Here is a 13,489-nt window from a genome sequence, read left to right as displayed (position 1 = left end):
TAAGTCAGGGGCCTCTGTGTGGATAGAAAGGTTTTTCTGTGGAGCCATCTGGTTTCCTAGCTTTAGCTGAATCCTATCTCCACTATAGTTATGCATGTAGAACAACTGACATCATGGAGAGAAACACAGAATTCATGAGTGATACTGCCCACACCAGGGCGATTCTTCACAGCTTTTCCCTTGGAGTTAGACGACAGTAAAAAGTGTGTGATCCCTTCCATTTTAAGCAACATCTCAAGGCTCAGGAGGTCCCCGTCACCCTTCAGTCTTCTCCCCTGACATCATGCCATATTTATGCATCTTTCAAAGAAGATTGCTTTCAGATTTTTAAGCTTTTGCTGTTAAGTTCAGCCTGACTCATTTAATGTCTGGTTCTTCTTATGTCCTGAGTTATCAAATTTAAGACCCCTGAGTGAAAAATCCTACATGCGATGCTGCCATGTGTGATTCACCGTGCTAACAGCTTCCCGTCCTATGCTCGATGTTTAAAATATACTTTAATAATCCTTATATACCATGCTACTTATATGTGTTACTTCACAGCCCTTTGATATGGAATGAATTTTCAGAATAAGGGAACTAAAATAGTAAAGGTTAAAATAGCAGAACTCACTGACAAATTCTTCTAACACATTGTCTAATATAATTTCCTTAAAATTCTGACAGCAAATTTAGTTAGGCATAATAAATAATATTTGCATCTCTTAGCATTAGGCCAACAGAAGGGTTGAAATTCTTTTTTTTTTTACTGTATACAAATCAAAGACTTGTCTTTCAGCACTATATTAAGGAATCGATAGCACCCCCTCGTCAGTACTGTCTGACAGCAACCAAAAGACCTCTATAAGTTAGGCACAACAAAATTGAAGGTATTTGGTATAGTTATGCAAATTTAAATGGTTAATTCATAGGGCAGTTGGATTAGATTTTGGTAGTTATTCACTGTGGTATAAAAAGTTTCAGTTCATTTCCTATGGTTGTTTATAAGAAAGAGAGCAGAATGATGAACAGTTTTTACTGAGAACTTACTTTGTGCCCTGGACCATTACAAAAGTGACTACACATGGGAATGAAAATGTGGCTTCCGATATGTCCACTCAGAAGCCAATCTACATCCATCTCTAATACCCTAATTAGGAAAAGATAAAACACACTTAAGGACATTTTATCTGAACAGTTTCCAGGGTCACACAATACATGTTCTACACACGGGAAACCCTTGTAGATCAATCATATCGAACATTTCATAAATGCTTTATTTATTCAGTGACTGAATGGGTTGATTGTACTAAGGAACATATGAGTGAAAAGAAAAATGCAAACCTAGATTCAGTGTTATCTTTCCTAGGAATGCCGAGCTGACTTCTTACTCAATTCCTTGCATATTTGAGCAATAACGCACATGGATTACTTTGTTTCTTTATAGAGAGGATTCATAGTTAATGTTTACAGGAAAAGTTTGTTTATATAAAGTAGGGAGGGGTTGGCATGTCATGCTGAAACGATCTCTACTCATACAGAGTCTTCAATATTTTGGGAGGTCGTGTGCTCACCATGCTGATTGATTTTAAACAAGCTAAAGCGATGTATTGCCAGGCACACGAGAGTCTTGCCTGAGGCACAAGTTGTAGAAGATGCCGACATCCAAAAAATAAAATTGAAAACTTTGGAATTGAGCTAAAATTTCCTTTATCCAAACCACACAGTATTTTCACAGGAGGATGCATATAAATTATTTCAATAATTCATCAAACTTTTATAAAACTTAGTAAACAAAACTTGAGCATTGAATAATTTCATATCTTATATAATTTGTGAAGAATTGCAATATCTGACAGGCTACAATATTTAATACTTCACGCGGGCTATGTCTCTAAATATTTTTTAATGTATTCTGTAATAGTTCACATTTTGTTTTTTTAGTTGTTTTTGTCTCCCATTATGATGAAAGCAGTATTTGACATTTTTGGATTTAAATAGAATAATAGCACACAGCAACTGATGATAATTAACTCGAGCAAATTCTCTTATCTACAATGTTGCATAATTTTTCTTCTTGCCACATTGTTAATGGTGATACATATCCAAAAATTGTCTCTTTTATTATAAGTTAATTTCAAAAGAAGATGACTTTTCAAGAGACTGGATATGATTCCTTGTTTCTTCATAGCTGCACAGTTTCCCCTTCAGGGAAAATGGAGGTGAAACGTTATTAGGGGGATCATGTTGAATGAAATAATGAATTACACAGATTAGATGGAAGATGTAGTCAAACAGTAAAAACTGGAACAAAGAAATAGATGACTTCAAATAAAGACCCTGTTGAAGAGAGTTTAGCTCTTATTGTAATTTTAAAAATCGTATTTTGAGTGAGCATTATTTGTCAGCTTTCCCATATTATGAACACAGTTAAGCGACATGGCAATCACATTGCCACTGTGTCTTGCCTTTCTTGCCTGCACTTACATGTATGTCCCTCTGAAGAACTCTTGCTTGCTAATTGCACTCAAACCTTCAAAGAGAAACCTCATGAGCAAAGTTTCTGTCCACAAATGCCATTTTAAATTTATAGTAAATTAAATGTTCCCTTAGTACAAATCTAAGACTTCTTAAATAATAATGGCTATGGGTTAAAGAATTTTAAAATAAAGTTGTATTTCCTCAATGTATTTTATCATTAGAAAGTCTTGTTTTATGATCCCAGTTCTTATAGTCTAGTGGTTAGCATTGTTAGGTGAGTGAATGAACAAGTGAATGCAAGTTTTTACTAAACTATTGTTTTATATAATATATTATATATATATATATATATATATAATTTGCAACCAGGTATTTAGTACATGCCAGTTAGCATTTTCTCATGCATAGGTGTCCAATCCTGAAACTATCAGTGCCCCAGGAATCTATGTGAGGAGTAAAATGTCACCCACATCACTTTATAGCTTGGTACTGTTTCAGAACAACTCCCACTGTAAAATTTGCATCTTCTTTATAAGTTGGATTATACAAGGATTGTACAATTAGCCTGATTTTACAGACCACACCTTTTTTTTGACCCCCATATTATTTTCATCAATCACCTATTTGGCTTTGTAGAATAACATTCCAGTAAATAGATATACAATTTATTAAATAATTTTTAATGTCACTGATTAAATAAATCCTCTGTGGATGTGACTGATCCAGGTTTGTGGACACTACAAATAAACCACCTACAAGTATCTGTGTGTGAGATTTTATGTGAAAGTTTCACTTTTTTTTCTGAGCAAATATGGAATGGGGGGGATAACTGATTCTCTTCTTTGTACGGAGACCTGCATACTGCTACAGTATGATTTTCCACCCTACATTGTCTCCCTCCCTCTCCTAGTTCCATTGCTTGGGACAAATGATCTCTAGATATAGTACAAACTACATGCTAAGAGCCAATTTCACAGCCACTATGGGTGCCTCCATTGGGTCACATCTTACACAATGATGAATACCATTATTGTACAAAGAGGATTTTTAGGTTGGGGACTTAACAATCTCTTTATATAGCAGTGTAAGTCTTCCTTAGGGGTTGTCCAAATATTTGCTTGGTTGCATTTCAGTGTCGTATTTTATACCCAAGCTGCCAACTTCATCTACTTTCTTGTAGCAGTGTAGGGAATTCTTATGTCCCATAAAGCAAATTTCAATCCATGAACTGTGAATAATATGGACCAAGTCTACTACTCATCTGAATTACAATCTTACTGAACAGCATCTCCCCAGTAATATGTAAGTTCTTTTATATTTCTCTATTCTTTTTCTAACTCAGGGAAATAGGGAGGCCAGGTTTGGGTACCCTGCTCAGAAGTTTAACATGACTGAAACCCAGCTGCTGTTTTGAGTCTTCTTACTAGATGAATTTGGTTAGCACTCTTGATATTGTACTTAGCATCCTAATGAAATCTGAAAGCGATTTCCTGAATGCAATGTATGTTCACAGTAGGAAGGAGAGGCACAATTCTCCATTCCCTCGAAACTGTGGCTAGAAAGTACTTTCATAAATCCATTTTCCTTAAGGCTGAAAGTGTGGTCCATGGAATGATGGAGTAAGTGCTCTTACCAAGCTGTAGAACTAAGACAAGGCAATGGAAGGGAAGTGTATGAGGTTGGGGGAGGGGCTTCTCTGCCTAGGCCATTGCATTCCCTTTGAATATCTGCTGTGACCCGGAAGACACAGGCTGCAGCTTTCCTTACACTTGGGATGCTGTGTCTGTGTCTAGCTCAGCTTCCACTGTGAAGCAGTAACAGACAGATTGCAAGGTGCTCTGTGGTCCTCTTACAGTCTTGCTGCTTGCCCTTGAAATGACCTGTAGAACCCTAAGCAAATTTCCTTATGACATTTATGGTTTTTCTCCTGCCAGTGAAAACAGTAAATGAGCATTGTAAAAATTTAGAAACGAATCAATTTCAAAGCAAAAGAGCTGGATGTACTATTTCAAAGCCCATAGATGGTAACTACTCACATCTATTGATATGTTTTCCTTGAGTGTGTTTGTATGCATACAACATTCAAACATAAATCATACATACAACATACATCATTTAAAATCACATGATATCTGGTATTCAACTACTAACTCTTGTGAAACTTGATGTTACCAAATACTCGGTTTGGTTCGTTATCGAAAAAGCTGTTTGAGGCTTTCTATGTCTGTTTTCACATATATATGCACTTTCTGTGCAAGTACATTAGTCCATGAATATCTTATTTTAATGTCCTAAGTAAAATCTGTAGACATTTAAAATTTGTTAATCTATGTTACATTGTTTATTGCAAAGGAATATCTGTATCTATATCTATACCTATCTCTATCTATCTATCTATCTATCTATCTATCTATCTATCTATCATCTATCTATTATTTCTTTGGTTATGGAGTTTGATACAAAAGATGAGATAGTTTTAATTTTATGAATCTCAGTCAGAGGAAACTGTTTTCTCAATGAACTAAATAATTGTTCAATGTAAGACATACTCAAAAGAGCATGTTCTGGGCTGGAGAGATGGCTCAGTGGTTAAGAGCACTGACTGCTCTTCCAGAGGTCCTGAGTTCAAGTCCCAGCCACCACATGGTGGCTCACAACCATCTATAATAGGCTCTGTTGCCCTCTTCTGGTGTGTCTGAAGACAGGGACAGTGTCTTCATATATGTAAAATAAATACTAAAAAATAAAAGAGTATGTTCTAAAATCAGTGATTCATTGCACATTGCCCTCTGCATGTTACCTTACTATAATAATTTTATCACTTACTTATGCTCTCTATTAAATATCAGAATATATAACAGAAACCACAGGCATGTCTTAGCACACTCATGGTCTGTAAGTTTTGCTCATCAATATATGCTAATTTGGATTAAATTAAAAATAGAAGAAATAACTTGGGAAGTTTTCAGACCTACCAGTACACTGGTACTCAGACTGTGAAGGAAAGTTTAATTCACCTCTACATTGGTGTATATTGGAGCAAGGGAAGCAGTCTGGAAAATCAAGAGGGTTGCAGTTCAGTTTGTAAAGGCTTACCTAGTTACTGAGAGGCAGCAGTGGAGCAGCAAGGAGCGCCTGAGTTACAGGTTTAGTAAAGACACTGTGTTTACCATGTACAGAAATGGCAGGTGGTAGGTACGGAGACTCAAGATGAGTCAGTCGATAAATCCTTGTCTACCTTGTTTTCTAAGCAGCATATTCATGCTTTTGAAGCTGCAAGTGAGCGTGCACATGTGTAGATGCATATGTGCATGTGCATTTATATATATACACATCTATACATATGTACTTACAACCACATAGACACATGGACACATAGATACATAGACATATGGCCACATAGACATATATAGATATATATGAATATATATATGCCATATATGCATGTATATTATATACATACACACATATACATTATATATATGCATCAAATATTCATATACACACCTGCATACATATACATACATATATGTACAAGTGTTCGTGGAGGCCATAGGCCACCACAGGGTCTCTTCCAAAATCACCCTCCACTTTATTTTTGTGAGGCAGTCTCTCCCTGAACTTGGAGCTCACCACTTTTGCTCGACTGTCTGGACAGGAAACCAATGGACACCCAGTTTCTACCTCCCCAACTCTGGATAACAGGGGGACGCAAATCTACTTTAGCCTGGGTGTTAGAAATCCAACTCATGTTTTCATGGTTGCAAACACTTTACTGATTAAAGCATCTCCCCAGTATCTTAAAACTTTCATAAGTATATAAAACTTTTTAAAGTTCTCAAGCTTCCCATGCAATTGTGACTACCATGTCAATTGGTCCATAAAATAACTTTGTGGCCTTGTTTTGAAGTGGCCTTTCTTACCTATGTGATATTCAACCATGATATACTAAGTATAAGAGTTAGTCTTCTCTCCTGTGATGGAAAAATGATAAGAATGAATACTGTGTTAATTGTTAAGCTTGAAGGAGAAAAGGAATATGGGATTACCAAGCCCCATTTTGCTGATGAATTGTACATGAACGCTTAATTAAACATGACTGCTTCGTTTTCCTTTTCTTGAATAGAAAGGATCTGGAGATTTCTACTATTTGAACTTTCCAAAAATATGCTTTCACCAAACCCTATTATCTTTCATGGCTTCATTTGTCTTTCATGTCTTTATTTAAGCTTCCAGATGGACTCATCATGAGACGGTTTTCATGAATTAGGAATGCTCCTCTTAGGATCTGAGCTACATTACAAGCTCATTTGGTGGCTGAATTAGGACAGCAATATTGATGATGTCACTTTCATTTATGATCTTTCTGCTGAGTTGTTCTGTGCTTTTTTGTAGTTGTGCTTTATTGATATCTCCAGAGCAGAGCAATGGCTGTCCATCATAGAGAGACTAAGGCTGCGATTTACACTGTGTTTACATTATTATCAGAATTCTCAAGAGGCCCTGCTATAAAGTTGAATACTTATCATTATTTCTTGTAACAGGGTAGAAGGAGCTATTAAAAGAATTGTTGGGAACTCTGGGAGTAGTAGGGAGAAGAAATAGAGAACTCTGTCAAGGAACTCAATGTTTTGTTGAACGTTAAGGATAAAATTTTTAATTTTGAGTCAGAGTGGTGGAGTTTGTCCTCTCCTCCTCCTTCTGTATGTCCCTTCTCTCTGCCTTTATTTTTCATCTTTCTTTCTTGTTTTGTGGCTCTTTTATGATCTCCAATTTTCTTTGGAAAACTTTAGCATCACACATTTTTAAGGTTTGTAGAGATGAGTGTTTATGCAAAATGAATAAATGAAACAATATTAAAAATAATAAAACCCAGAGCTTAAGAAAGAAATTGAGCATCTGTTTGTCTGTCTACATATCATGTATCCATGTACGTATCTATAGTTTTTCTGCCCCTTACTTTCAGGGTACCTTCTGCCACTTTCTTGCTACCACAAATAAAAGTCTCAAAATGCATGTTTTCATGTGTCATATTGGATTATTTTGTTCTCTTTTACATATCTGAATAAAACTTCTAAGAAAATAAAGAAAATTAATAATGATGAACTACATTGACAATTCAATATTTTGTACTTACTGAATTATATTTCAATACATCATCTTATTTTGCCTCTAGTATGACCCTGAGGAATTAGGTAGTATGCCTTTTGTATCACAGGTAAGAAACTTAAGCTTACTTCCAGTTACTTTGGGGCAAGCTCTGAGAAGAAAAGATGAAATAAATTTCTTGGGTTCTAATATGAGAAACAACCAATTAATTCCAAGAACCATTAAAAAACTCTCTAGACAATTGAGCCACCTTTGTTTTGTCAGATTTAGATACAGTGCACTTTAAAGAAGGTAATTCATTCCCACCGTTTCTTAGAGTACTCTGTAAGGTGAACCCTTAGGAAAGCCACTTAAGATCGTTAAAATAAATGTCAATTGAAAATTCCCCGCATTGGCTTCATAGGGAAAACAATATATGCAGAATTATATTAAATTATATTTAACATAGTCATAATAGGAAGGTGGAATTAGACAAACATAGCTACAGGTTAGCCCCATGCCCAGGCAGCATACTATTTGGGGATAATGAAGTGTAATGAGGTACTTAGTGGGATGTTTAAGGTCACAGTCTGAGAATAAATTTGGAACAACTTAGAGGCATCTAATGTTACACAAATATTTGTGAGAAATACGTAAGAATTAAATGATAGTACAGGAAGAAGAAAACAAAAGCAAAACAATCTTGGTATATCTCAGCTGGGTCTATAGGTTTAGTCCTTATAGCATCTCTGTACAGTTGAGCTGCATGATACCTTTTGGGCTTAGGTAATGTTACTCAGATTCTGTTCTGACAAAAGCAAAGTTTTACAAGGTTCACGAAATGCACAGTGTCTGTCACTGCATGGCCAGAATTCAAATTCAGATTTGCATTGTTCAAAGTTATTGGATCATTGTACTCTACAGCATTGCCTTTATGGTGGGTCAATCTCCTGTCACAGATTGCTCTTTGACTGAAAACACACACACACGTGTAACTTTCTGTGCTGAGATGGTTGGTTTAACTGTCAAGCTGACACAACCTTGAATCTCCTTAGACCAGAGTCTGAATGGAAATTAATCAAGTTGGCTCGAGGTCATGTCTACGGGGGAATCTTTTTAATTTTCATCTGATGTAGAAAGACAACACCCATTGCAGGTCCCACTATTCTATAGGAAGGGGGTCCTAGACTTCATAACTAAGGAAAAAGATTGCTGAAAGCAAGCATGCTTTTAGTATGTCTCTGCTCTGGACTGAGACTGGGATGTGATGTGATGTACCTGAGTCTCTGCTTTTACTTCCCTAAAAGAATTGATTTTACCTTGGACGTATAAGTCAAACAAATGCTTTCCCCCTCTCTGGTAGTGTTCCTCAGGACATTTTATCACAACAGAAATGAAGCTAGAATCCATATTAAGTCTGTGCTCTACCACTGAGCATACCACCAGCCACCACATTTTTGCCTTTGTGAAATCACTTGTTCAGAAGAAGTGTATTTTTGAGAGACTGTTTTCTTGCAATCCACCACCCCAATCTCTCTTCTGTAAAGATGCATCTTATCATTTTCATGATTGGCCTTCAAACCTGAAAAAGCTAACACATATCCTGGAAAATGATTAAAGAAATATCCTTTCTCAGCTTCCACTTAATTTAAACTGTTCCATTCCATATTTAACCTCCTACTTCACAATTCCTTCCAACCACTTGCCTTCCGGAGCAGGAAATGTTGGCAGCAAGCATTTTGAACACTCTCCCAAGAAGAGAAGAGGTCAATTTTGGTGACTTTGCAAGAAAAATATTAGTTCCATGTTACAGAAACAGAAAGCACAGCAGTATGTGGGTGTAATTGGTGGGTCTTTGTCTCTTCCAGCTACAAAACTGGCTGTCGAGATTTCTGAAGGCAGCCATAGTTTTAGTTAGTTTGCTTTATTTGGAGTTTGATTAAATATTGGAAGGAATGGTGAGAGTATGCTGTGCTAAAGAATGAGTGACCTATGTAATAAACAAAAGATATTTATAGCAAAAAGATCCCAGTGGGGGCATCAGACAGTCGTCAGTTAAATGCATTGAGACTCAAGAAAGGGGATTTGCCCAAAATATATTCATTTGTCGGCACACTTAGCATATGTATCAAGAAAGGAGGAAAATGCGTCTTCTCAAAACTCCCGTGAGAGTACACAGAATGGCTAAGAGTGAAATGTGTGGGTTTTGTCGAAGTTGTCTAACATTGAAGTTAGGGTATTAATACCTAGGAGGAGAGAATCAATTACTCCAAGAACATTGTTACTCATAGCTTCTAATGATCTATGCATAAATAACCAAAAACCAAGTATGACAGATATCCAGGTGAGTCGAGAATATTTATATCTTCTAGCAGACAAATAATAAATGTAAAGAATTATACAATGAAGCAATGAGGGGTGCTCATTGCAAATGGGGGTGCTCATTGAAAGTGTTTGTGAACAGAGACCAGGTTGCTTAACAATGCAGGAAATGATTAATTATCCAGAGGCAATAGTGAAAAAGAAGCTGGTACTTTGTTACAATATATCAGCTAATAATCATCTGCATCATCTTCAGATTGGAACCAAGGGAAGGAAGGCCCTGGACAACCATAGAAATGTCTGAAATACTATATGATGAAGTTCAAGGAATAATCAGAATTTGTCTAAGGAGGCTAGTCTTCAATAGCCAGGTCTATAGAAGAAATCAACCTCATTTTGAAAAAATAAAACTAGTTCTTACTGGAGTTTTCTCTATAACTCTGTATTAAAGTACAAGGTTATGACTATATAAATTAAAACACAGGTTAATTCTTGTGTAATCCACTGACTTAATAGCTAGTCAGATTGCTTTACAATGACAAAAAATTCTATCAGATCTCTAATTTTCCTACTGCTCCAAATGTATTGGAATGAATTCATATACAATAAAAGGTCTTCATTTTAAAGCAAAAATTCAACATGTTTAGTGTATTTGTATGGTCTATAGTGGTTATCATTTATTTAATTACTGAATTGTCAATATCCTAAAGACAACGTCCAAACCCACTTAAGTCATAGCATTTTTCTCCTATAAAATAATCAAATTTGTTTCCAATAGATATTCATATTCCAAAAATTTCATTTCATGTTCTTGAACTCTTTATTATAGTTGGCACTTTTCATGTAGCATGTTCTAATCAAGGCTCATCTGCTGCCCAGCATGGATAGTTTTTGCCTCTCTTTATGAATAAATCTTACTTTACTGTATTTTTGTATTCTTTAGTAGAGTTGTTTCTACTTTTTAATCTCTGATGATGTTGAAGATTTATATGAGCATCTGGGGTTGAATTTCAGATTATATGTCAACTCAATGGTCATGTTTCTGAGGTCCTACAGACTATTTTCAACATGGTGGCAGCATTTTCTAGCACCAGCAGTTATATTTTTCATTCTTTATACAGACTCCAGAGGAACTAGAGGATGTTTCTGACCTTGAAGATGACCATGAGGTCCGTAGCCACACCAGCACTCAGACAGAAGGGAAAACTGATCGGGTAAGTTATCTACCAAGGACATCTCTTAGCCGTGAGTAGTCCTCTTCAATCCAGGAAGCCTGTCATACATGAAAAAGTTAGATTCATTCTGATTTTCTGAAACACAAAGAGGAAAGCATCAGACTTAGGAATAGCAGGTTAAGAAAGTATTTTCTCTGTCTTGAAAAGTCAGAGTGAAGGCTCTAAGGTGTGGTAGGAAATCATTCCACTTGCTTCTGATTTTGTATAAGTCTTGTGACTATGAAAGTAAAATTCATACATGTTTGTTTAGTGCAGAGAATAGGATGCATGCTTTTGTAAATATAGTCTGAAAATATAGGAAACACTATCTCCTACTGAGCCAGTAGTAGGGACTTTTTTCTTGTCTTTAGTACTATCTTCTGCACCTCTCTCAAAACACACACACACACACACACACACACACACACACACACACACACACACACTCACAGAGAGAGAGAGAGAGAGAGAGAGAGAGAGAGAGAGAGAGACAAACAGAGATCGAGAGAGAGAGAGAGATGTTTTTCTCTACCTTTTGAGGTAGCCTATGATTCTCTTTCATTTGAGTATATTGTTCTGAAAATAAATACCACTTTTTCATAGACAGAAAGTATTTGGTAATACGTTGGGTGGAGCCTTCATGTTGAGAGTAGGATTTCTGCTAGTTCCTTGGTTTGTTAATTTGTTTAAAACTAATTCACACCAGGAACTGTCCAGAACACATAATATCTAAGTGTATTTTCTTCAAATTGAGCTGTCAACGTCTGAAAGGATCAATAAAGAAGTGTGTTTTGCTGCTGGTAAACTCTGCTCCAGTAGCTGGTGAAGTATATCTATGTCACTGGGATCAAGATAGGTCTCAAGGCTGACAAGTCATTGCTAGAATAAAGTTTAACTAACCAGAGGGAACCTTTGCATTTAGATAAACATGAGTGTCTTTACATTGAGGATTTATACACACAGACAATGAATCCTTGGTTTAGACACTTCAGATTTCTTCATTTAGAAAATGAGGACTAGATTATATGTTTTCATGTTTCCTTGGTAACTTCAAATAAAATGATATTTATGGGGGTGTTTCATAAGCTTTAAAACTTAGTAATGAAGTGGTAAAACTTGTCTTATCTCTGTTTACTCATATTTATTCTGTGTCCTGGTTATGACCCAGTTAGATGCCCCTGTTGTATCTTTTTCATAGGACTGCTTACATTCTTAGGATCATTCAGAAATCTCTCTACATTGTGGAATTTTTTCCATCTGTATAGGGTCTATAGCAATCTAGTTTCTCCTTATTGTCCCTGTGCGAAAACCTCACCACAGCCAGTAACAAGACTATCCGATCTGCTTAGAGCAAAATTCTCTTTCACCTAACGCATACCTCTGCACTATGTATATTCCAAATGACTCAGATGTTCTTTCCTTCTCTTCCTGATCCTTTCCTGTAATTATGATGTGAAATTCCTTTGGAAAAATGTTTAATCATTATGAATCATACATCTCTACTTCCACTCTTTGAGTATGTTATTCACATTCTTCAGACTCATTCTTCCCTAGAACATTCTCTTTCATTTGTCGATTGCAAATTCTTAAGTGTAGTTTCCACACATTTTCAATGGGTCCCTTTGAAAATGATGAGTTTATACACAGCTTGATAAAATTTGTTTGGCCACAGTTCTAAATCACTATAGCCCTGTTGTGGTAATAATTAATATTAATCAGGAGTTTCTGCCCCACCATTGTTCATTCAGTTCCCAGATAAAAGATACACAACCTTTACATTTTTGATAAGCCTTACAAGTACTAGAGCTTGCTGATATCTACCCTTTATGCTACCATGTCTACTTCCCTATCAATAACCCTGAGGTATAACTTACCATGTACCATCTGGTATGGTCTTCACTCCAATTAGCCAGACCTCATGGCCAAACTTTGATAACTCACCTACCCCACAATGTCTTCTCCTCTCTTCACCTTCTCCCTCTCTTCTTGTGGCCCTGCCTCAGACCCCAGGTCTGGGAACCAAAACATTGTTTACCTCTCTTCTGCCCATCTTTATTCTGTGGCTGTGGGCATCTTTATTCAACCAATAATTATAAATTAAGGAGCAAGGTTATATAGCATCACTTGGTGTATGTGAAGATTCCTTTATCCCTGAGAAAACCAGATCTTGACGGTCAGTATTTAGTATGGCCACACATAGTAAAAGACCAAACCTCAACATAATGCTTCTCAAACAATTCTACATCTTCATGACTACGCATTCAAACATGTGAGCCTCTGAAAACTATCCTCATTCAGACCACAACAATTACTTTTTTGATAAGTGGGTAGATTCCTTATAATCAGACATTCGATTATTATTCTTATGAGTTTTCTTATGGCCTGAAGCTGCTAGGATTGATTCT

The 13,489-nt window shown here is 36.2% G+C and overlaps 1 protein-coding gene across 6 annotated transcripts in view; it reads left to right on the top strand.

Moving 5' to 3' along the window:
* Ctnna3 (catenin alpha 3) overlaps positions 1–13,489 on the top strand; it is a 1,585,684-nt gene that overhangs the window by 1,398,936 nt on the left and 173,259 nt on the right. For all 6 annotated transcript variants that reach the window (NM_001426985.1, XM_039099277.2, XM_008772944.4 and 3 more), the window contains one exon: positions 10,992–11,084. In NM_001426985.1, coding sequence (NP_001413914.1) covers positions 10,992–11,084 — 93 coding nt within the window. The remainder of the gene's footprint in view (positions 1–10,991; positions 11,085–13,489) is intronic.

This window comes from Rattus norvegicus, chromosome 20 (assembly GCF_036323735.1).
Source record: "Rattus norvegicus strain BN/NHsdMcwi chromosome 20, GRCr8, whole genome shotgun sequence".
NCBI classification, from domain to species: Eukaryota; Metazoa; Chordata; class Mammalia; order Rodentia; family Muridae; genus Rattus; species Rattus norvegicus.
The sequence above is the reverse complement of the archived record's forward strand: the minus strand, read 5'-3'. Positions and strand labels throughout refer to the sequence as shown.